Source organism: Lontra canadensis, unplaced genomic scaffold (assembly GCF_010015895.1).
Source record: "Lontra canadensis isolate GAN:19392208 unplaced genomic scaffold, GSC_riverotter_1.0 scaffold13, whole genome shotgun sequence".
Taxonomy (NCBI): domain Eukaryota; kingdom Metazoa; phylum Chordata; class Mammalia; order Carnivora; family Mustelidae; genus Lontra; species Lontra canadensis.
Genome location: NW_022631007.1, coordinates 5,721,311 through 5,743,052, shown reverse-complemented (window position 1 = coordinate 5,743,052; position 21,742 = coordinate 5,721,311). Strand labels below are relative to the sequence as shown.

The window sequence follows — 21,742 nt, the reverse complement described above, 5'->3', positions numbered from 1 at the left end:
CTGAGCTGAAGGAAGATGCCTAACGACTGAGCAACCCAGGCACCCCATAATCCTTTTTTAATAAAATTAGTATGAATAGAAAAAATTTTGTTTCTGTATTGAAGAATGAGGTCCTTAGTTCACTGTAAGTCTTTGTTGGAGGTTACGGGACTTTTCATTTTGTGTGTGCCTTTTAAAAGTGAATTTACAAGTTAAGCTATATTTATTTTGCAACTTCAAGTAATGGGAAAATGAGATCAAAATCTATTACTGTCCTATATTGGACCTAATCTTATTTATGTATAATACTTTTGTTTCTGTCATGGCCAGGACAAAATGGATCACCCATTTTCTTTTTTACACTACATGGATAAAACTAAAGATAATAAACATGCAAAATTTGATAAAGGTAAATTCAAATGCATTTATTTTTTAGTAGCATTGGGATAAAATGTATAGAAAACCCTGACGAAAACAAAATAAGTTTTGAGTTTCACATTAAAGACCTTGAAGAAATTTATTGTCTTATTGTCTCATCACCAAAATCCCTAGAATAATAGTCTAGCTTCCAAATATGCAAAACTCTCTTGTTTCTAAATTGGCTTCCTCTTCTAAAATAAAAATCATCCTGTAACGTTTAGTGACAAGTGGATGGAAACACCGAAGTACAAGTCTGGAACCCTGGCATATAAAAATGTTTAAAATGAACCCATTTTAAGTTTGAACCTAAAAATTTCAATCACATTGAATTACAACCCAGATTTTATGCCTTACATGAAAAGAATGATTCTGATCATAATATTACAAAGGTTTTTAGTACTATCCATTATTCATGTCTTGACAAATTTCTTGTGAGATCTAGCTGGGAAATTAGAATGTATGTTCCCAGTTCAGGCATAGGTATGATTTATGAAAGTCCAGTTTTACAGTTTGCTCAACTGCCTTAATACAGCACAGTTTAAAAAAACAAACCAAGTATTTTGATTCGTTCCCAATTTAGATAACAATTTAGGCTGCTCTATAATTCAAAGTAACAAAATAGCTGAGAAATGACTCTCATATATGGTTGGCATTTGATAGGACATTCTGTTTTACATTGTACATGTATATTTATATCCATAGTAACACTGTCTAGTATCAAGCAATATTTTTAAAATCCAGACCCAAAACCCATTATTGTTTGGATTGTACCATGATTTCTGAAACTGAGTCATATCTATATTTACATCGCTTATTTTTGTCCAGACATTTTTCCTTCTTTCCCAAGACTGTAGTATAAGTGTTAAAAAATATCATTGTGTTCCACTTACTTTTGTATGGCAAAAATTAATTATTTCCTCTTAAAGGAATACATAGATGTGATCCAATTAAAGAAGAAAAAAAAACTTTCAGTGCCTTTTCTCTTTTTCTCTAAAATATCAACATATTGAATGACCCCATGTCCTGGTTGCAGGAATAGTCTCATGTTCTACCTGTGAGCCTGACTAATATAGCCCCTTCTCTCATTTTGTAGTGTCTCAGTGTGGACAATAAATAATCCAGCCACTCTCTCAGTACATAATTTACCTAAATTCACATAATTTCATGATGTTACATTTTCAACATTTATACAATAGGCATAATTACTTCTAAATTTAATAAAGACTGGCATGAATGCGAAATTACCACCATCATTTTACAAATACAGAATTAATCCCAGTGGTGACTCAGGGTCAAAACTAACACTTTTTGTGGTTACATACATCTTTCTGGCAAGAAACTGGCCATGTAATTAAATAAACCTCTATATCCAGAAAGAAAAAGAATTCTGCATCTGAAAAGCCATTTATTACCTGCTTATTCCTCTGTAGCCAGAATCTAATAATCAGTCCTTTTAAGAGATGGACAAATTACGTTGCCAAACCCAAATTGCTATTTGAGGTAAGTAACATGATTTGAATTGATTCTGACGATTCTCTAAAGAGAAGAAGAAAGGAAAAATTGAAATATTTTCTTTCTAGTATTTTAGGGTGTCTTTTACAATTGCCCAATCTTTTCTAAAGTATTTAGATTTTTAGAACTTTCACAGTGTCATGTTTAGTTATTTCTAAAAGAAAAAAGGATATAGGTAATACATTCATTCAAACAAATATTGAATGTCCACTATAAATAAAAATGCCATGCTAGAGACGATACGTCCCCTGGTCTTTCAGCTGGAGGGTAACCTCAATTACTAGAGCTCACGGTATAAAGTCAGGACCCTGATGCTTTCAGTTCACAGACAACCAGCACAAGGACCATCGCCACTCCAGTGGAACAATGGATTTGGGGGCGTCATGAAGAGTATGATTCAGTGGATCTCATGTGGGACCCAGGAATCTGCATTTTAATTAACAATCCCTAATAATTAATGAACACGATGCACTTTAGGAAGCATTATCCTAATGGTATAACAGCCTTCGAGCATGTTGACCTTGCTCAGCTTTTTTGTATCTGAACACATAACAGCAGAGATAGCAAGCATAAAAGCTGAACAGGCAAACATAATAAATTAATAAAATGTGAATTGGGGCATTGCTGTTTAGAAAAATTTACCAGCTCATTACACTTTTGCTGGATATTTAGTCTTCCTCTTTGAAGTAGGTGGTGGCAGCCTGCAAGGATAAGGAGTTGGCATTTTGAAACCCGTGTCGTGGGCTAGTGAGTTAGTAAAGGGGAAATGGAACACTTGCTGTAACAAGCAGAGTGGTAGCCTGGAACTTTGAATTTGCAACAGGTCCTTTCAGCTTAGTTTTTGGACAAAGAGGAGTTGTAGTCATGATTAAAATAGTTCTTAATGAGAATGACTGTTTGGGCTGGAACAAAGAATAGAGAATAATTTTCTATGCATAACATTTCCAAAATGCCATTACTATGCAGGAGAAACATTTATGTGTTTGTAAAATGCACTAGCTGTCTCAGAATCCAAGAAATCACAGAATTAGAAGGATTTTTAAGGATCATCTACTCCACCCCCTTCCAATCTTCATCTGCCCACCACCAGATATGTAAAACATAGCAAATAAATTCAGAAGGAATTTGGTTAAAGCAGACTTCTTTGATAATCAGAGCTAATATATCTCTCCAAAACTGTACATCATAAATCAAGAAAAACTAGATGCTTTATCAACTGTTGTGAATGTGAATTATACACGGAGTCAAACATGCTGGGAAAACTGGTTATTTTCAAAGCAAGTATTTATTAAGTACTTACCCTATGTTAGATGTTTTATGGGAAGTATCTTATTAGATCCTTATGAAGTTGGTATTATTTAGGCAGATAAAAAAATTTAGAGATACTAAGTTACTTAATGAAATCCCACAGCTAACACCAAAATGCAAAACCAGGTCTGTCTGACTCCAAGACAGAAGCCAAAATGCCACACAAACATCTGGAATGATGGTCCAGATGTGCCTACAATTCTATCATGGTAGGACCTTTGGCAATGATCTGAGCCTCTCCTTGCCTCTGTGATTTATAAAATAGACATAAAATCTCATAGCGTTCTCACTAAAATCCTATGTAAAGGGGCACCTGGGTGTCTCTGTGGGTTAGAGCCTCTGCCTTTGGCTCAGATCATGATCCCAGGTCCTGGGATCGAGCCCCACATTGGGCTCCCTGCTCAGCCGGGAGACTTCTTCCTCCCTCTCTCTGCCTGCCTCTCTGCCTACTTGTGATCTCTGTCTGTCAAATAAATAAATAAAGTCTTAAAAAAAAAATCCTATGTAAAGCACCCAATAGTGTGGAATCTAACAATTGGGTGCCACTCCAAACCAGAAAACAAGTACTTCTTTGCTACTGTAGTAATATAAGAAAGCTCCACATTCATTTTGGGTCCGTGGGATTCAGGACGTACATATCTCAGATTCAGTTAAGCCTGTGACACATTGTGTATCATTGTGACACATTATCAGGTGAAATACGCATGAAATATACATGTTTATGGGAGCTAAACATAGATACTTTCAGTAGCAAGAAAGGGTAAGGAGTAAACCAGTGCATCTTTGTCCCATTAAAACCTTCTGATTAGGGAGGGTAGAGACGGATATTATGGGAAAGAGATTTCTCAATCCAATCTAATATTCTGGTTGTTCACTAGCTAAATCTGAGATCCTAATAAATGAAATGATTTGACCAAAAGTCACGTTGAAAGTCAATATTAGTAGGTTAGTTCCAGTACAAAAAGAAAGCTATGTAAATCCCTGTTCAGAGCTGTACCATCAATTTGCCTTTTTCTTATAACAAATGCACTTTGTTTGGGCAGGTTTGTTTGTTTGTTTGTTTGTTTGTTTGTTTTTACCAAGAATCCTTAAAATACTTTGAGCACTCTATCCTAAGAAAATAACCACAAATGGGTCAGACTTGGGGGAGGATGGGAAGACCAACGGCATGAACAAACACTCGGAATACTCGTGTTTTTTTTTTTAATTTTCATTTTTTATAAAAGACTCATTTTTATTAAAAAAAACTCATATTTTCTACAATGGCACAAAATTTGTAGAGCTATAATAACCATCTCTGTCCTGTTTTAGAAGTCTTTCCTCAAATGTTAGCATCTCCACAGTACCCACCCTAAACATTCTATTAAATTGTCCCCCTTCCCCAACTCTATCTATACACCTCTTCTGCTGTTTTTCACATGACAGTTACCATTTTCCAACATATACACAATTTACTTATTTTGTGTTTATTGACCAGCTCTTCACAAGGGCATAAGTTTCAAAAGAGCATGCATTTTTGTCCTTTGTTTGCTGATGTATTCATATTACATGGAATAGCCCAGTAAGGGTTCAGTGATGTTTGTTGAATGAATGAATGACCTCCCAAACTAGGAGACTGGATTAGTAAATTTGGATATGATATTTTATTATACTTATTTAAAATGGTCATAAAATTTAGAAAGCCAATGTAAAAATATATAGAATATGCCATTAAATGAATTTTAAAGAACAACATTCAAGTTCAAATATACACTCAGAGGGAGACCAGGTAAAACTATGTACCAGAAAAAAAGTTTGAAAGGGAATGCAAAAAGGGAATAGTTTTATGCTTTTTGTTTTCCGTTTCTAAATATATTTCATTGCATTTGAGAGCTATCGCCAGGAATAGGGAAAAGGAAGTAAGAGGAAAAAGAACTGTGATCATGAATGCTCTGTCCCCATGGCCTTGGGATGCCTTGTGCCCATATGCTCCTTGCCTGAATCCTTGGCATCTTTATGGGAAATGAAGATGGAACTTTTTAGCCAAGGAGCCTATCAGGGCTTAATTTTTCTCTTATTTCCAGAAACATGCGATTTGCAAATTGGCTCAGGAATCGCAAGTTAAGTGATTTTATTTTAGCTAAATAGGTTTAGCTAAATGTTCCCTTTCTCCTCCTCCACCCCCATCTCCTGAATTCCCCTTGCAGTTATCCACGTTCATTTGTCTTGCCGCTTTTCTCCACTACTCTCTGCCAACGTTCTCCTACTCCAGTCTTGGTCCCAGGCTCACGCCTTGTTTAGCTCCTATCCCCCGTTTGCGGGTGCTTCCCGGAACAAATAAAGTCATGGCACCGAGAAAGTTCAAGGCCAGAGAAGTCCAGAGTTGCTGAGGACACCCAACTCCTCTCCCCTCGCCCTGCCTTTCTCTGCGTCTTGAGCCAGTTGCCTGAACCTAGTGCTCTCCATCAACCTTTCTGCCGAAACTTCAGGGTCCTTCTCTCCCACTTTCTGTTTCTACAAAGACATTGCCAGTGTTTCCCTTGCTTGTAGCACTTCCACACCCCAAGTGTTTTCTCTCATACAGAACTCCTTGCCTGTCCCCTTCCTGGGCCCCAGGAACCATCGATCTTTATTTCTCACATTGCAGGAACATTGCTCCTCATTTTCTCCACTAGAGGAGACAAGATCTCGTTGTAATCTTCATGTCAGCTGCTGAATCCCCAGGTTCATGTAGTTTTAGAATCAAAAGGAATCTTAAAAGCCACCTAGGGAGGGGCGCCTGGGTGGCTCAGTGGCTTAAGGATCTGATTCTTGATTCCAGTTCAGGTCATGATTATAGGGTCATGAGATCCAGCCCCACCTGGGGCTCCATGCTGGGTGTGGAGTCGGCTTAAGATTCTCTACCTACCTCTCCCTCTGACCCTCTCACCCCTCTACCCCTCACCCCCCCTTTACCTCCCCCCCCCAAGCATGCTCTAAAAAAAAAAAAAAAAAAAAAAAAAAAGACACCTAGTGAAACCCCCATTACTATGGTCAGTACATTGCTAGGTGCACAGTAGGTGTTTGGGAAATATTTGCCATTGGTAAGTACTGGAAAATCATCCATTTACATATCAAGTTTTGATCTTCTTTTATTTATATATATTTATAAAAATCAATGAGTAATCATGGAAAAGACCAGCCCTGAGAAAACATTGAGGTAAAACTGAAAAACTGATTTCAAATTGACAACACCGCTGACACAGAGAAGAGAAAAGATAAGTTACTGACTCAAGAATGGGCAGAAATGGGCTAAAAGTACGATGAAAATATTACATAGAAATAATATCTTCTACCACTAAGAACTGTTAAATAATGGGAGGTTGCTAAGGAAAGCTAAAAGATGACAGTACTTGAGGTTAGCAATGTATCTGGGATGATTCATTGGGTGATTAAATTAAGCTTTCCTTGATGGCGTAAAATAGAATAAATATGTTCAATAGTTCCTCCTCCAAGAGTCTGGGAAAGGTCCAAGTTCTGTTTCACCCAAAAATACGAAATGGTTATAGTGAGCAAGCCCCTTACCTACCTTAAAATTGCAGACATAGTCACCTTAGTACTACCCCAGAGAACTGTATTCGCTGCGCTTTTTGCCAGGGCAGCTGAACTTTTTAATGATAATTTTTAATTGTCTTTTTTTTTTTCTTTCAGGCTTGTAAATTTTATAGTTCCCAATGGTATGTGGTCAACTACAAATATGAACAGTACTCTGGAGACATCCGACAGTTACCCCGGTAAGAACATATCAAGAGTATTCCTTGGGTGTTTCCATATACAAAATATGATTTCTGCTTAAGTTCTACCATTGTTTACAAATACATGTGTGTTAATCTAGTGTCCAGGTATATTTCATAAAATTTAAAAATAATTGTCACGATAGAACATTTTATTCAACAACATACAAACGTTGTGTTGTATATGCACAGAATTAATTGTGAGATAGAAATTATTCTTATTTACTTTTTAAACAAAGTCTTAAAGCATCATTATATCACTCTTTTGTGAGCTGTCATTTCAATAGCAGATGTAACAGGACTAGAAAAGAACATCTTGGACCAAAACATTTTTCTGACTATATTCTGTATTTAGCGTTCAGATTTGCCACTGGTTTCATGTGTTTTCATGCTGTGATATCAAAAGTCATGAAAATAAACAACTTCCACAGAAGTGATATATGTTTAAGAACAGCAAAAAGGGAAAATAAATAGTTATTTTTTTTCTGTACTCTGGGGAAAGAAAGTGTTTAGGACAAGATGTCTTTGTTTTGCACCTGTTCAAATGTCATCTTCATGGACAAGCTTGCCTGACCTACTCCTGAACTAAAGTAGTCATTTATTCAGGTTCTTTGTCCCCTGGTAAAGCAAAAATCCCCAAAGGGCGGGACTTTTCTTTGCAGAATCCCCTACAGGCTGAGAGAATTCCTGGCCCATGGTCAGTGTGCAATATCTACTTATTGGATATATAAACTAAGTGAAGGGCAAATTTTGAAATACAACATTCCTGTCTGGGATTGGAGTGGCTTAAATGAAAGAACTGCAATGAATCGGAATCCCCTAATGCGTTGGGTCATCCAACTACAATGATGCAAATAATCCAGAAAAACAGTCAAAAGGGAGGTTGTTATTAGCCCTTCCCTCAAGTGGATATGTCGAGAAGATACACGTTACATCTAACTTTCTAGTGGACACACGGTTTAGATTTGGGCACTATTGGCCCAGATTTCCTCTGCCCCCAGAAACAACTGTTCCAGACTTGGATACTTGGAAAGTCTGCTCTCAACTCCTGAATACAGAATTTGAAGGAGCTACATGGAATAGCTCAGAGAAGGTGCCACCTGAGCTCACATATGAAGGAACAGGAGCTACCAGCACACCATCTTGGAAAGGAGTCCCAGAGGGAAAAGCAAGAAAAGTGGGCACCCTGGCTTGGGAACCAGCATGGTCTCCTGAGCAGAATGGGGAGGCTGGAACTGATGGTTAGAAAAGCTGGAGTCATATGAAACCATGGAAGGACACGAGGGAGCTAGAAGGCCCCAGAAATAAGCTTGGATTCACCCTCAACACAACAGAAGCCTGCGGAAATTTTAACCTAGTGTGATGCGATCCAGTTTCCTTCTTTAAAATATCACCTGAGCTACTCTAAGGAAAATGGGATTGTAGCAGTGAGTATACAAAAAGAAAAAAAAAAAGGTGGAGGGGAAAGGGGCCATTTATTTTTCAATTGCATTACTAAGAGCAAAACAGTGTTCCTCCAAAACAGCAAAATCTTTTTTTGCAAACCAGTGAATATTAACTTTACCAAGTCTCTGAACATCCCTTTAAATTCAGGTTGCTCCTGATAGATAACTTCCTCTAACTTCATGTTGGGAAGGTCCCACCACATGCTAGGCTTTCCTGAGTAATTACTATATTTGGAATGTCTGCACGTTAGTCACACACTTTTTGTAGGCATAACTGAAAAGCAAAGCATTTTTTAACATCGAGACTTCCTCTTTCTAAAAACTGTTCTGAGAAGCGGTTACAGCTTGGAAGCTGTGTCCAAGTGGTTGGAGAACCTTATATGAATTAAGAGATTGTAGTAAGTGACATTTTGCTGCCCTCCCAAGTATATGCCTTCTTGCTGACTTCTGGACTATTGAAATCGTTGTTGTGTTGTTGTTGTTGTTAAGAATTTATTTGTGTATTTGACAGAGAAAGCATAAGCAGAGGGGTAGTGAGAGAGGGAGAAGGAGGCTCCCTATTGAGCAGGGAGCTTGATGCCGAGCTTGATCCCAGGACTCTGGGATCAAGGTTTGTTGAAATCTTCAGTGGCTTTGTCCCCACACACCTTTTCTTATGTCCATGATGATCTCAAGCAGAATAAATAAATGAAATAAATGAAAGATTTCACCTTCATGGTATTCATCCTCTATTAAAACAACAGAAGAAACACCTCCCATGACAACACAGCCTAGATATCATCGTCGAATTAGAATTCTCATGGAGCATGGAGCATTTCTCTCAGGAGAAATGAGACAAACATAACCGAAATACTTTTGAGAATTTCCCTTAATTGACTAAAGGAAGTGGGAGTCGATACCAAGAAGGGGAAGAATAATACTGCCACAAAGTAGATTTTAATGAACTATGTGTATTCAAACTGAAAATAAGAAGTTCCAGAATATTATCCTCACACCTCCCCTGAAATGATCAAGACTGTAACACTGAATAGAAAAATTATTTTCAAAATGATTTTACAAAGCCTAAGCGCTCCCCATCTAGGACTACACATATTTAGGTCAGTAGTGGAAACAGATAATTTACTTGGCCTTCGGAGGCTACTAGAAGTAAATCATGTTCATGCCTCCTAGATTAGGAGAATTCTCCTATGTCTGCTACCAGTTTAAACTGATCATTTCTTTTTATGGGTTGCTGAGGCTCCAAAATAAAAACTTGCAATTATGGCAGAGTAAAAAGAGAAGCATGTGTTTAAATCCCTAATTTTTATTCTTTAAACTTGAAATTGTGTTATTACTAATTCTTAAGAACCTTGCTTTTTTAAGTGTCTGTTCATAGGAAGATACTGGAGAGAAATATTATTTCAGGCTAGAGTATAAAATGTAAGACTTCACACAAAAAATTCAGCACTGAATTTGGGATTTGCAGGAGACAAGAAAGAAAAAAAATACACGATGTCAGAGGAGCCAAGAATATACCATGTGGAAGGGACAATCCTTCAATAAATGGTGTTGGGAAAACTGGACAGACACATACAAAAAAATGGAACCAGGCCCTATCTGACACTATCCACAAAAATTAACTCAAAATGGATTAAAGACTTGAATATAAGACCTAAAGCCATAAAACTCCTAGAAGAAAATATAAATGGGGGGCGCCTGGGTGGCTCAGTGGGTTAAAGCCTCTGCCTTCGGCTCAGGTCATGATCCCAGGGTCCTGGGATCGAGCCCCGCATCAGTCTCTCTGCTCAGCAGGGAGCCTGCTTCCTTCTCTCTCTCTGCCTGCTTCTCTGCCTACTTGTGATCTCTGTCTGTCAAATAAATGGATAAAATCTTTAAAAAAAAGAAAAGAAAATATAGGTGGTAAGCTCCTTGACATCCGTCTTGACAAGGAGTTTTTTGGATCTGACTGCATTCAAGCAAAAATAAACATTTGGGACTACATCAAACTCAAAAACTTCACAGCAGCCTGATGATTTACAGACCTGTACCCCTGGGGCAAATAATACGTTATATGTTAATAAAAATAACTTTAAAAAAAAGTCATAGCAAAGGAGACCATCAGCATAATGAAAAGGCAATCTACTGAATGGGAGAACATATTTGCAAATCATGTATCAGATAAGGGATTAATATCCAAAATATACAGAAAACTCATACAACTCAATAGCAAAAAATAAAATAATCCAACTAAAAGACGAGCAGAGGACATGAATAGACCTTTTTCCAAGGAAGACAGACAGTGGCCAACCAGTACATATAGAGTACTCATCATTAGGAAATTCAAGTAATCATCAGGAAAATACAAATCAAAACCACAGTGAAATATCACCCCATATCTATTAGAGTGGCTAGTATCAAAAAGGCAAGAAATAACAAGTTATAATGAGGATGTGTCAAAAAGGGAACCCTCATGAACTATTGGTGGGAATGTAAACTGGTGTAGCCATATGCAAAACAGCGTGGAGGTCCCTAAAATATTTAAAAATAGAACTACCATGTGACATAGTAACTCCACTTCTGGGTGTTTATCCAAAGAAAATAAAAACACTAATTCAAAAAGATAGGTGCACCCCCATGTTCACTACAGCATTATTTACAATAGCCAAGACATAGAAACAGCCTTAAGGTCCATCAATGGATGAATGGACAAATAAAATGTGAGACAGGTAGTTAGGTCGGTAGATCGATGGATCAATCACTGAGGAACATGGCCACTATTGTGATCCACAGTTACCAAGAATAAATGCCAAATTAAATAAATATATTTATAAATAAATGCCAATTGGTGTTTTGTAAGAAAGAGAAGAATGGGTACATCACGCTGGCAGAAGAAGGCAGAATATGAAGTTCAGAAAGAGAGAGCATAGTGTCAAGGTCAAAGGGAGACTAATAAGAAATAATGAGCATATAGCATAGGACCACCCCTGAGCTCAGTGTCGACATTCCACATTCAACTTTGTCTTCGATACCTCTTCCTGTTTTCCATGCACTTTCCTTTATGTTTCCTTGGGATGTTTTCTTAATACTCTCTTCACTGTCCTGCCATTATTTTAAGAATCCTGGAACATTCATGTTCTCTTCTCTGAAGACAGATTACTTGGAGTAATTGTTCTGAAATCAACCTTATGAATCTGCTCTGAATCTCAAGCAATGTGTTGCGTCTTGCGGATTGAGAGAAATAGGGAAGAATTGTGTTTAGGGACTTTATTTTGCCAAAGTGAAAGGAACTACTCTTTGTTCAGGAATGTCAAGATATTGTTAAGGAGAAAAGGGATATTTTGGGGTACAACAGGAAAAATTTCCCACTGGTTTTAAAATAACACTGTCCTCTGCTACTGGGTCTGCCTTCACATAAACTTGACCCTAACCCAAAGAGGCAGAACAAGTTAACATTAAGGGCAATGGGCACAGGTGTGTTATCTCTAAAGCTCTCTAAGAAGGGGAAAGGAGTACAGGTATACCAGCATCCTTTGGAAGAGAACAATGGCTACAGTCTTGCTTAATATGCTTATTAAAGCTGGTTTGGATTAATTTATCCTACATACAGGAAGTAGCATTTTGGAAATAGGGCTTCTAATCCCATCTCTTGCACTGTGTGTTTATGTGAGTAGCTGTTACAGATTTTGCTTTCTTCTCAGTACAACAGTGAGACTAGACTAGACTGTGGAGTTCTGGCATTTGTTTACAAATGTCTGATTACACACATACATAATTTAATAAAAAGCAATATGCTGTTTGGTACATATTTAGACTTCAGTACAAATGTTCTGTTATCTTAGAAATTTTTGAGCTTTTTCGAACTTGCAGATAAGTCATGGATGAAGAACGTTATATTGGTATATATGAATATGTTTCTGGAATTTGGAATAATGCACACCCATTTGAGTAAAGTTAACATACATCAATGAACAGACATTTATTACATGCTTACCTTGTGCCAGAAACTATGGTGGAGATAATCTTAGAATACACATTCCCTACCACCGTTCTTTCAAGCTTCTGGTTTTTAAATAAGCCTGTTTCCATTTACAACTACTTACCTATGGGCTTGGAATTTCATATCAAGACTGCACAACCCAAACAAAATAGATAAATAAATCAGGACTAGGGCTGAAGGGAGACCCCAGATAACATCTTTAATACCCAATGCCAACAACTATATACCCCAGAATAGCTTTATTTTTCTTAGTTATTCATTTTGGTAGCAAGTAACTTACATTAATTTGAATTTATGAGATAAATTCACAATAGTAATAAGACCATTTTTAGAAACCTGTTTAACACATTAGAAGTACATCTTAGGATATCGATCGTGAAAAAATGTGTTTCAGCATCACCAAAATGCTTTCAAAGAACAGTTTTAAATGCTACCATTTTGTATTCTTTCACTTATGTCATCTCCTTGTTCACCTTGCCTATTGTGATGCAATCAGCAAATGTGTATTGAGCTTCTCTATAGAAGGAAAAGACAAAGCTGGGGGAGGTATAAGTGGGACTTCAGCGAAGGCCCTCGCTTTAAGAAACATGTCATCTGCCTGCTTCCTCCTCTCTCTCTGCCTGCCTCTCTGCCTACTTGTGATTTCTATCAAATAAATAAATAAAAATCTTTAAAAAAAAAAAAAAGAGAAACATGTCATCTGGCATGCCTGGGTGGCTCAGTCCATTAAGAGTCCAGCTGTTGGTTTTGGCTCAGGTCCTGATCTCAGGGTCTTGATCTCAAGGTCATGAGATCTAGCCCCGTGTAGGGCTCCAAGCTCAGTGGGGAGTCTGTTTGAGCTTCTCTCTCCCCCACTCCCTCTGCCCCTCCCAATCATGCGCTTTCAACTCTCTCTCTAAATTAAATAAATAAATCTTTTTTTAAAAAAGCAGAAACATGTAATCTGGTGGAGGGTAAGACAGGTGTGCAAGTAACAGATTTGGGTAAGCATCACAATAGATGTGTGTCTGTCATCTAGAGGAAGAGAGTCCTCGTTTGTAGAGTCTGGGATGCCTTTGTGGAAACCACTTTGGGGGCATGAACACTTTTTAGACTACAGTGGAATATTATTTAGCCTTAAAAAGGAATGAAATCCTGATACATGCCATAACATGAATGAACCCTGAAAACATTTTACAGTAAGTGAAATAAGCCAGACATATACTGACACATATGGGATGATTCCACTTGCATGAGGTACCCGGAGTAGTCAAATACATAGAGACAGAAAGTAGAACAGTAGTTACCAGGGGTGGGGGAAGGGAGAGATGCAGAGCTGTTGCTTAACAGATACAGTATCACTTTGGGAATGAGAAAGGTCTACAGATGGGCTGTGGTGAGGGTGGCACAATAATGTGAATGTACTTAATGCCACTGAACTGGACACTAAACATAGTTAAAATCGTAATTTTCCTATTGTGTATTTTTTACCACCCTTGGAAAAAAGGCTCTTGTCAGGGAGAGAGACTGTGGCTCTTATCTCATGCTTTTCCAGTTTTAATAATGAGGTCCGTGTTCTTTCTTTGCTCCACCTTGCCCAGCTGTGAGCCAGGAATGGACATGTTCAGGTCTTTCACAGGGAAGGAAAAGAATATTTTGGACCCATCTGAATGCGTTGAGCCCCTGTATGAATCCAGTCTGGTAATTTTATGCATGCTTTAATAAAGACTCGTTGGTCATGCCCCGTTCTATCTAGAATACCATCAACATAGGAAAATATTTGTGATAGGAATAACTGAATGAGCACCCCTGCGATTTTTTTTCTCAATAGATTCTGAGGTTGCTTCTACACAATATAAATCACCCTGAAGAAAAGAAGTGTTCCACGCAAATGCTGCATGTAGGGTTTTCTAGCTAGGTGTTAAGGAGCGCCTGAACCTTGGATACTGTTGATCACACCTTCAGTCAGCCCTGAGTTGTGAAATAGAATCAAGCCAAGGGAAGTTTATTTTTGTCCTGTTTCACCATTTATAGTACCAGGTGCACACTCTTGCTGCTGTGGGCTGGTCAGCCTTCCAGTGCTGCCAAGGAAATGCACCAAGGAAATGAACACAATTGTATTCACAATTGTGAACACAATTCCACGAAGTTAGGGGAGGGTGTTCTTTGGTGGAGACCTCGGTTGGGAGGACAGCACACCCTAGTGGCCGGAGCGCAGACTGCTTCTCAGGAACGTGGTTTTTCAAATGTCCATCTCCATACCCTTAAGGGCCCGTCATAGAAAGCAAAACGGAAATGAAAACATCGCTACTTCATATTCCACTGCAGAATGTGGACGAAGAAAAATAGAAACCACTAAACCTTTAAAACTCTCCTGCTTGCCTTCGTCTCCTTCAAGAAGATATGTGTCAATCTGAATAAATAGTAACTCCGTGGTTTGAAAATAAGAGATTTCTTTGCCAGAGATAAGATGTAACGGTGTAGGGGAACGTTAATACTTCCAAAGGAAATAGGGCCCTCACTTGATTACATTATTTTACTTAAAAAGCGCAAGAGTTGTTACCTAGGGAACGGTGGAAAACGAAAGCCATGTCTCAAATGACAAATCAGAAACTGGTTTTTGTTTGTTTTTCATACCAGAGCAGAATACAAACCAGAGAAACTTCCTTCACATTCCTTTGAGGTTGACCATGAAGATGCTGATAAGGATGAAGTAAGTACATTGTTGAAAGTGAAATGTTTAAAATGGGAGGATATTTAGTGCCTGTCTTTCACTAGAGCATTTCACATTCTGACCAGATTAACATAACAGTCCTACTTGCATAAGGACTTTTCATCAAAATGAGTCACATTTGTTTTGAAATGGAACATGATTATTTCAGATGAGCCAACGAGAGAAAGAGGAGGTTCATTTTTAAGTGCAGGGTCTAAGATCTGGGATTCACAAGATTGCAATCATGCCAATGGTGCTTCTTCTCCAGGATACCACCTCCCACTCATCATCTAAGGGTGGTGGGGGAGCGGGAGGAACCGGAGTTTTCAAGTCTGGCTGGCTCTACAAGGGGAATTTCAACAGCACCGTGAACAATACCGTTACTGTTCGGGTAAGGAGACATTAAGACTCATCTTTGTTTCTGCCAGTTTTCTTGACACCCCCTCCTTCGGTCACAGCACAGAAGAGAGTCATTTGCATTAGGTTTATGTTTCGTGTCATATTTTATTTATGAGAAGGGAGGATGCTGTTCTCTAGAACAGTGCCCTAGAAACGTAGCCTTCCTGAAGGAACTGGAAAAATTCTAATTTCTCAAATGGTGCACGGCAATTGGCACTACCTCTGTGTATTTTTTCCTTTATTTAGTCCTTCAAAAAGCGCTACTTCCAGCTGACTCAGTTGCCAGATAACTCCTACATCATGAATTTTTACAAAGATGAAAAAATATCCAAAGAACCCAAAGGCTGCATCTTTTTGGATTCCTGTACAGGTGTGGTACAGGTAAGTGGAAATCCCTCCTCCTCCTTGTTTTTTTTTCCCCCCCTCTCAGGTTTTTAATCAAAGAGTGCATTCATCCAGTCGTCAGTCATTCATTCCATAAGAGTTTACAGAGTATCTGATATGACCCAAGAACTGGTCTAGACCTTGGGATTCAGTGGAAATTAAGGCAGCCTCACTTTCTGCTTTCACAAAACTCACTTTCAATAAAAGAAGAAAAACAGAAAATAAGCAAAGAAAAAAATCAACAGAATGGAATCTATTGGTGAAATCTGGAATAAAGTAAATAAATAGAGCTGGGGAAGGGAGAGAGACAAATGACAAGGTTGGAAAGCAATGTTAATGCTCCGAAGTGAGGAAAAACATTTTTCAAAGAGAAATTCTTTGATCTGAAAACTAAAGAATGAACAGGGCAGCAAGTGCAAAGGTCCTGAAGCAAGAGCAAGTTTGGTGTGTTCAAGATGGGGGAAATGACCACCTGCGTAGCTACAGTGTAGAGAGCCACTGAGCTAAAGAATTCAGTAAGATAATATGTAAACCATATAGTTCACTATACTTCATAAGTACTATCTTTATTATTGGGTAATAATGAGACAGTAAATTTACAGTGTACATATACATCATCTTCTTTCTGAAGGAGGTTTCCTTCAAAGACAAGGATTACATTGATTCCCAAGAACATAATTTCAGAAACAAGACACCGTGCTTTTAATAGACAATGCTGTTCTGTGAACTCTTGGTCTTCAAACTGTCTTTCTTAGTATTCAATGTGACATGGACCACCGTGGCAAAGGAAAGCAGAATAATTCCATAGACCTCATTGGGACATCTTGCTTTCATTTATTCTTTTTGCTCTGATGAAATAAGTATCCTTATTCCTTCTTGCATAAAAATTAAAGCAACCAAATGTTATAGCAAACTCTTCTTGAATTTCACAGGAAAATGCTGGCTCATTGAGCTTGAGGACTGTGTTTCTGGTCCCAGGCCACTAAGAGCAGATCCTTCTCTTCCCACCAAGCCACAGGCATTCACATAGCTTGCTCCATAGCTGGGATTATGTCTTGGATTAATACCATCGGCGCTTGGATCTGCAGATGCAAAAATGGAGTTTTCTCTAGTCTCTTAGGCCTAGCCTTTTTCTGGATGGTTTATCTATTAAAATCTGGAATTCCTCCAGAAAGTAATAATGCTGAACTTTAAAAGGAAAGAATTAATTAAGTGTTGCTGAGCACTAGGTTGGAAGTGAAAGATAATTGCATTTTAAAGCAGACACCAACTTTCCATATGGAAAGGGCAATAAGGGTCTTAATGGAGGGTGAAGATAGTTTTCCATTGTTGATCACAAAGGAAACTCTTTGGCTTTAGAAATATCAAGTAAAACTTTAACAGTAGGTTAAAGATCAATGATTACATTTTATAGACCTTGAACTAAAAAATTTAAAATTTAATAAATAAAATTTAAATATTTTCTTTTCTATTTTTTCCTTCAAAGCTTGCTCTAGCAAATGCATTATCATCTTTTAGGAAGTATCACTGTGGCCCGGGCTACATATTAAGCTTGCAGAGATACATATTAATATGATATTGTTTCTTCAAAGAATCCTACAATTCCGTGTTGAGTTCACACCTTGGTATTCAAATCTGACCTTCACTATAGGAACCTCTTCTCCATTTTGTCTTATACCGTGGTTCAGTCTCTGCTTAAGTGATGCCCTGGAGCTGGAGAGTGTCTCCTAGGAGAAAATACAGCTTGGGATTCACACAGGTTAGCATTCAAATCCTGGTATCAGCATTTACTACTGGAGGCTTTGAGTAAGTTACTCAAGCTCTGAGCTCAGGTTCCTCATCGGTAAAAAGGAAAAAGGATCTAGGAGAGAGTGTGTCCTCAGCCATTCTTCCTTAGTCTTGTAACTAAACTAACGTGATTTCACTCCTTGGTGAGTCACAGGTAGAAACACACCAGGTGAGCTGTGATGCAAGGGAAACTTCATTTGCAGCAAATATGAAGATAATGAGGAATAACTTACAAAGTTGTGACTCCCCAGCAAGGATGAGTTTATTTAAGCTTAGGCTGAATGTTTAGAAAGGCGAGCCTTGTCAATGTAGGTCATACAAGTGTCATAAGGGAACATGCCTCTACAAACAATGTATGTTATGTAAATGACATTATGCATTATGTAACTAATACATATTACAATTATATATTGTACATATACAATTGTATAATTGTAATATGTATTACATATTATATATGTAATGCATATATTACAATTACATAAAATACATAAAAATTACATAAAACATAATACATATTACAATGCATAATACAATTATGTAAATGTAAATATACATTTTAATATTATAATGAGGAAAAAGTAATTGTTGGTTACTCTGTGGGTCACTCCAAGGTCCATCTGCACAGGTAGTGTTTGGGGGTCGAGCTCAAACTGGTCTGGGCTTTCTGGGCTCCAGGAGTTCTTCATACAGGCAGCTACTACTTGAGGAGTTGTCTTGGCTTCCATCATGGGATGTTGTGTCCTTCAGGTCTTTTGCCTGAGTTAAGAGATGCCAGAAAGGAGAGCTTAAGGAAAAATGTGGGACAAGGTCAGTGATATGAGCAAGTGAGCACTGAAGGTCAGATCTAGCTGGTGATAGTCTTTTCATTAAGTATAAAGGTCACAACTTTGAGAGATAGTCACTCAACTGTGGAAAGGCCTTCCTAGAAAAACTCAGTTCACCTTCTGAAATTTCTACCTAAATATGCTTACTTATTCATTTATTTTTTGTTCATTCATTCACTCATTCAACAAATTTATTTAGTCCCTCTGACATACTAGGAACTCTGCTCAAGCATCGGGAATTCCGTGCTGAAGTCATAATCAGAGAGAGACACTGGCTCATTCCTAACTATTATACAGTGTCACAAAAGCTATAAAGGGTACCTTCTGTTAAATGTTCTAGGAGCACATAAGAGTAATGAACTCTTTTGGGTCAGCCAGGAGGATTCCTCAAGTAGATTTTACACATTAAAGCACAAATGAATAATCCTACTTCATTTTCCAGGAGAGAGCCATTCAAATATTTGGGAACATTTATTACATCTTTTAAAGAGTTCAGCTCTATACCTCCTCATTTCTATTCCTTTTTTTTTTAAGACTTTTTTTATTTATTTGACATACAGATCACAAGTAGGCAGAGAGGCAGGCAGAGAGAGAGGAGGAGGAGGCAGGCTTCCTGCTGAGCAGAGAGCCCGATGAGGGACTCGATCCCAGGACCCTGAGACCATGACCTGAGCCGAAGGCAGAGGCTTTAACCACTGAGCCACCCAGGCACCCCTCTATTCCTTTTTATTAAGACCTTGTAACCTTTTGTGGGGGGAGGACCTCCAGCTTCTTGAGATCACTTTGGGAAGATAGACATCTGGGTTATTTATCACCTTGTATCTGGATCCTGGTTCTTACATATTTGCTTATAGCTCTTTTTGACTTAGGAGCACTTACAACTGAAAGGAAGATTCTCAATGATATACTGCAAGTTTAGTCATTGCTCTCACAAGCTCTCAGGTACAAAATGTCCCTGAAGATGAAACACGTACACACAAAAACACAGAACAAATGAATAATAGAATGAGTCAGACTTATTTTGTCAAGAATCATTATCCATTTCTCTTGAATAAAACAGAAAAGAGGAACAAAGACCTTACCTCAGAAGTGATACCTACCATCTGTCATTCTAAAAAAGTCCAGACTCCTAAGAGTCTTAGTAAACAAGCCATTTTCATTTGTTTCATTCACACCCAATCTGTATCATTGTGTTCTAAGAATAGCCCTTGGAATTCTGAGAAATATATTTTCTCTACATCAAGTAGAGAAAGACTCGTAACCAGTAAATTTCTCAGAGTTTTTGGTGATGTTTATGAGTGGAAATTTTCTGGATCCTAGTTAAAAAAGAAAAAAAAAATAACAGTAGTTTTCCACTATATAATATCATCAAACAGTACTATTAGATCTGTTTAATATGCCGTGCATTCCCAATCTGGAGCAGAACTTCCAGTTTTTGCTGCTTCCATTTTGATCTGATATGAAGGGATATTCAAGCCTCTGTGATCTTATCTTGTTCCTTCAGAGTCTTCATACTCATTCATCCACTGGCCTATCCATCCATCCACTCACGGTCCTACAGTTATGGAAGAGAATGAATGAATAGTCCAAGAGTTGCATCTGCTAGGTTTCCTACCACACATTAATAATGACTGATGTCACTTGATACAGGCTTAAATGGGACTGGGGCTACCAAACACTGCTTCTTTCCTCCCAGGTGCTGAATCTGCCACCTTGTGGATATGGATTCCAAGACAATGGCCTTAAGTCCCCTGGGTGGCTCAGTCGGTTAAGCATCGAGTTCTTGGTTTTGTGTCAGGTCATGATCCCAAGGTCATGAGATCAAGCCCTGTGTAGGGCTCTGCACTTAGTGCAGAGTCCGCTTGAGATTCTCTCCCTCTCCCTACCCTTCTGTCCCTCCCCCAACTCACACACACATGTGCTCTCTCTCTCTCTCTGTCTCTCAAATAAATAGATAAATAAAATCTTAAAAAAAAAAAAAAAAAAAGACAATGGCCTCATGGGCTTAACCAAAGTCTAGAAACTCAGATACATTCTGCAGCTCAGGCAGCCCGCCACATGAGGGAAGTAGGTCAAGGTGTACACAGCAGGGCACAGCTTGGACTGTGCAGATCTGGACTGTGCTCGTCCACAGAAAGGGAATCAAATTAGGAGGGAAAAATGAAGTGTACCTGCCAAGGGAAACAAATCTAGAAACTACGTATGACCTATAAACCTCCCATTAACAAAGTCAGGCTCTGCAAAACATCATTTCCGATGATAACAATAAAAACCAGCATGACACTTGTACTTTTCTTCATCTCATACGCTATTTGACAACAGTTGATGAAACATGCATGATTATTATCCCACTGGATTAAAATAAACCTCACGGAGCTAGAGCGGCTTTCCCAAACCACAGAGCTAGTGAATGGAAAAAAAAAAGATTTTATTTAGTTTGAAGTGGAGGAACGTTCAAAAGCACCAAAAGATGCCCAAGGGGGCACCTGGGTGGCTCAGTCATTAGGCATCTGCCTTCGGCTCAGATCATGATCTCAGTCCTGGCATCGAGCCCCACACTGGGCTACCTGCTCAACAGAACGTCTGCTTCTCCCACTCCTACCCCCACTCCTATGTTCCTTCACTTTCTGTCTCTCTCCCTCTCTGTCAAATAAATAAATAAAATCTTAAAAAAAAAATGAGGATGCCCAAGGAAATGGTCAGTTATCATACATCATGTGGGCATGCCCGCATACATACATCTATTTATCCTGCAAGCCACATAGACAGAAGAAACACTACAAAGATAGGCTCATGCATCATTTTAAGCCGTGAGGTTTAAGTGCAGGGTTTATTTCAGCAAATATATATTGAAAATTTTGCTGTGCAAGGCATTGTGGGCAAGCCAAATATGGATCAAATGCAGCTCCTATCTTCAAAGAGCTCCCAGGCTATGGGAGAGGATGTGCAGGAAAAGAAAAAAAAAAAAAAATACAGCACATGCAGATACAGTGAGGGACATATCTCAAACATAGATTCTGAAAACATATGCAAGAATATAAATTGCATTTCTCATGGCATGAGGCTTTATTATGTTATATACATAGTCATATACATATATGTAATGTATGCTGTATTTCTGCTTATTTGTTTACTGACATTCTTTAACACTAGAATGTAAGTTCAGCGAGGGCAAGTGCTTTACTTGAAATTTTTTAACGCTACGTCTCTGGTACATAGAAGGTGCCCAGTGCATTTTTGTTAAGTGAAATTGAATAAAT

General features: G+C 38.3%; 1 protein-coding gene across 12 annotated transcripts in view; it reads left to right on the top strand.

Moving 5' to 3' along the window:
* The window catches only part of DOCK10 (dedicator of cytokinesis 10), a 263,090-nt gene that overhangs the window by 140,297 nt on the left and 101,051 nt on the right, over positions 1–21,742 (top strand). For all 12 annotated transcript variants that reach the window (XM_032857354.1, XM_032857356.1, XM_032857353.1 and 9 more), the window contains exons 4-7: positions 6,889–6,971; positions 15,012–15,084; positions 15,353–15,475; positions 15,730–15,864. In XM_032857354.1, the coding sequence (XP_032713245.1) occupies positions 6,889–6,971; positions 15,012–15,084; positions 15,353–15,475; positions 15,730–15,864 (414 nt within the window). The remainder of the gene's footprint in view (positions 1–6,888; positions 6,972–15,011; positions 15,085–15,352; positions 15,476–15,729; positions 15,865–21,742) is intronic.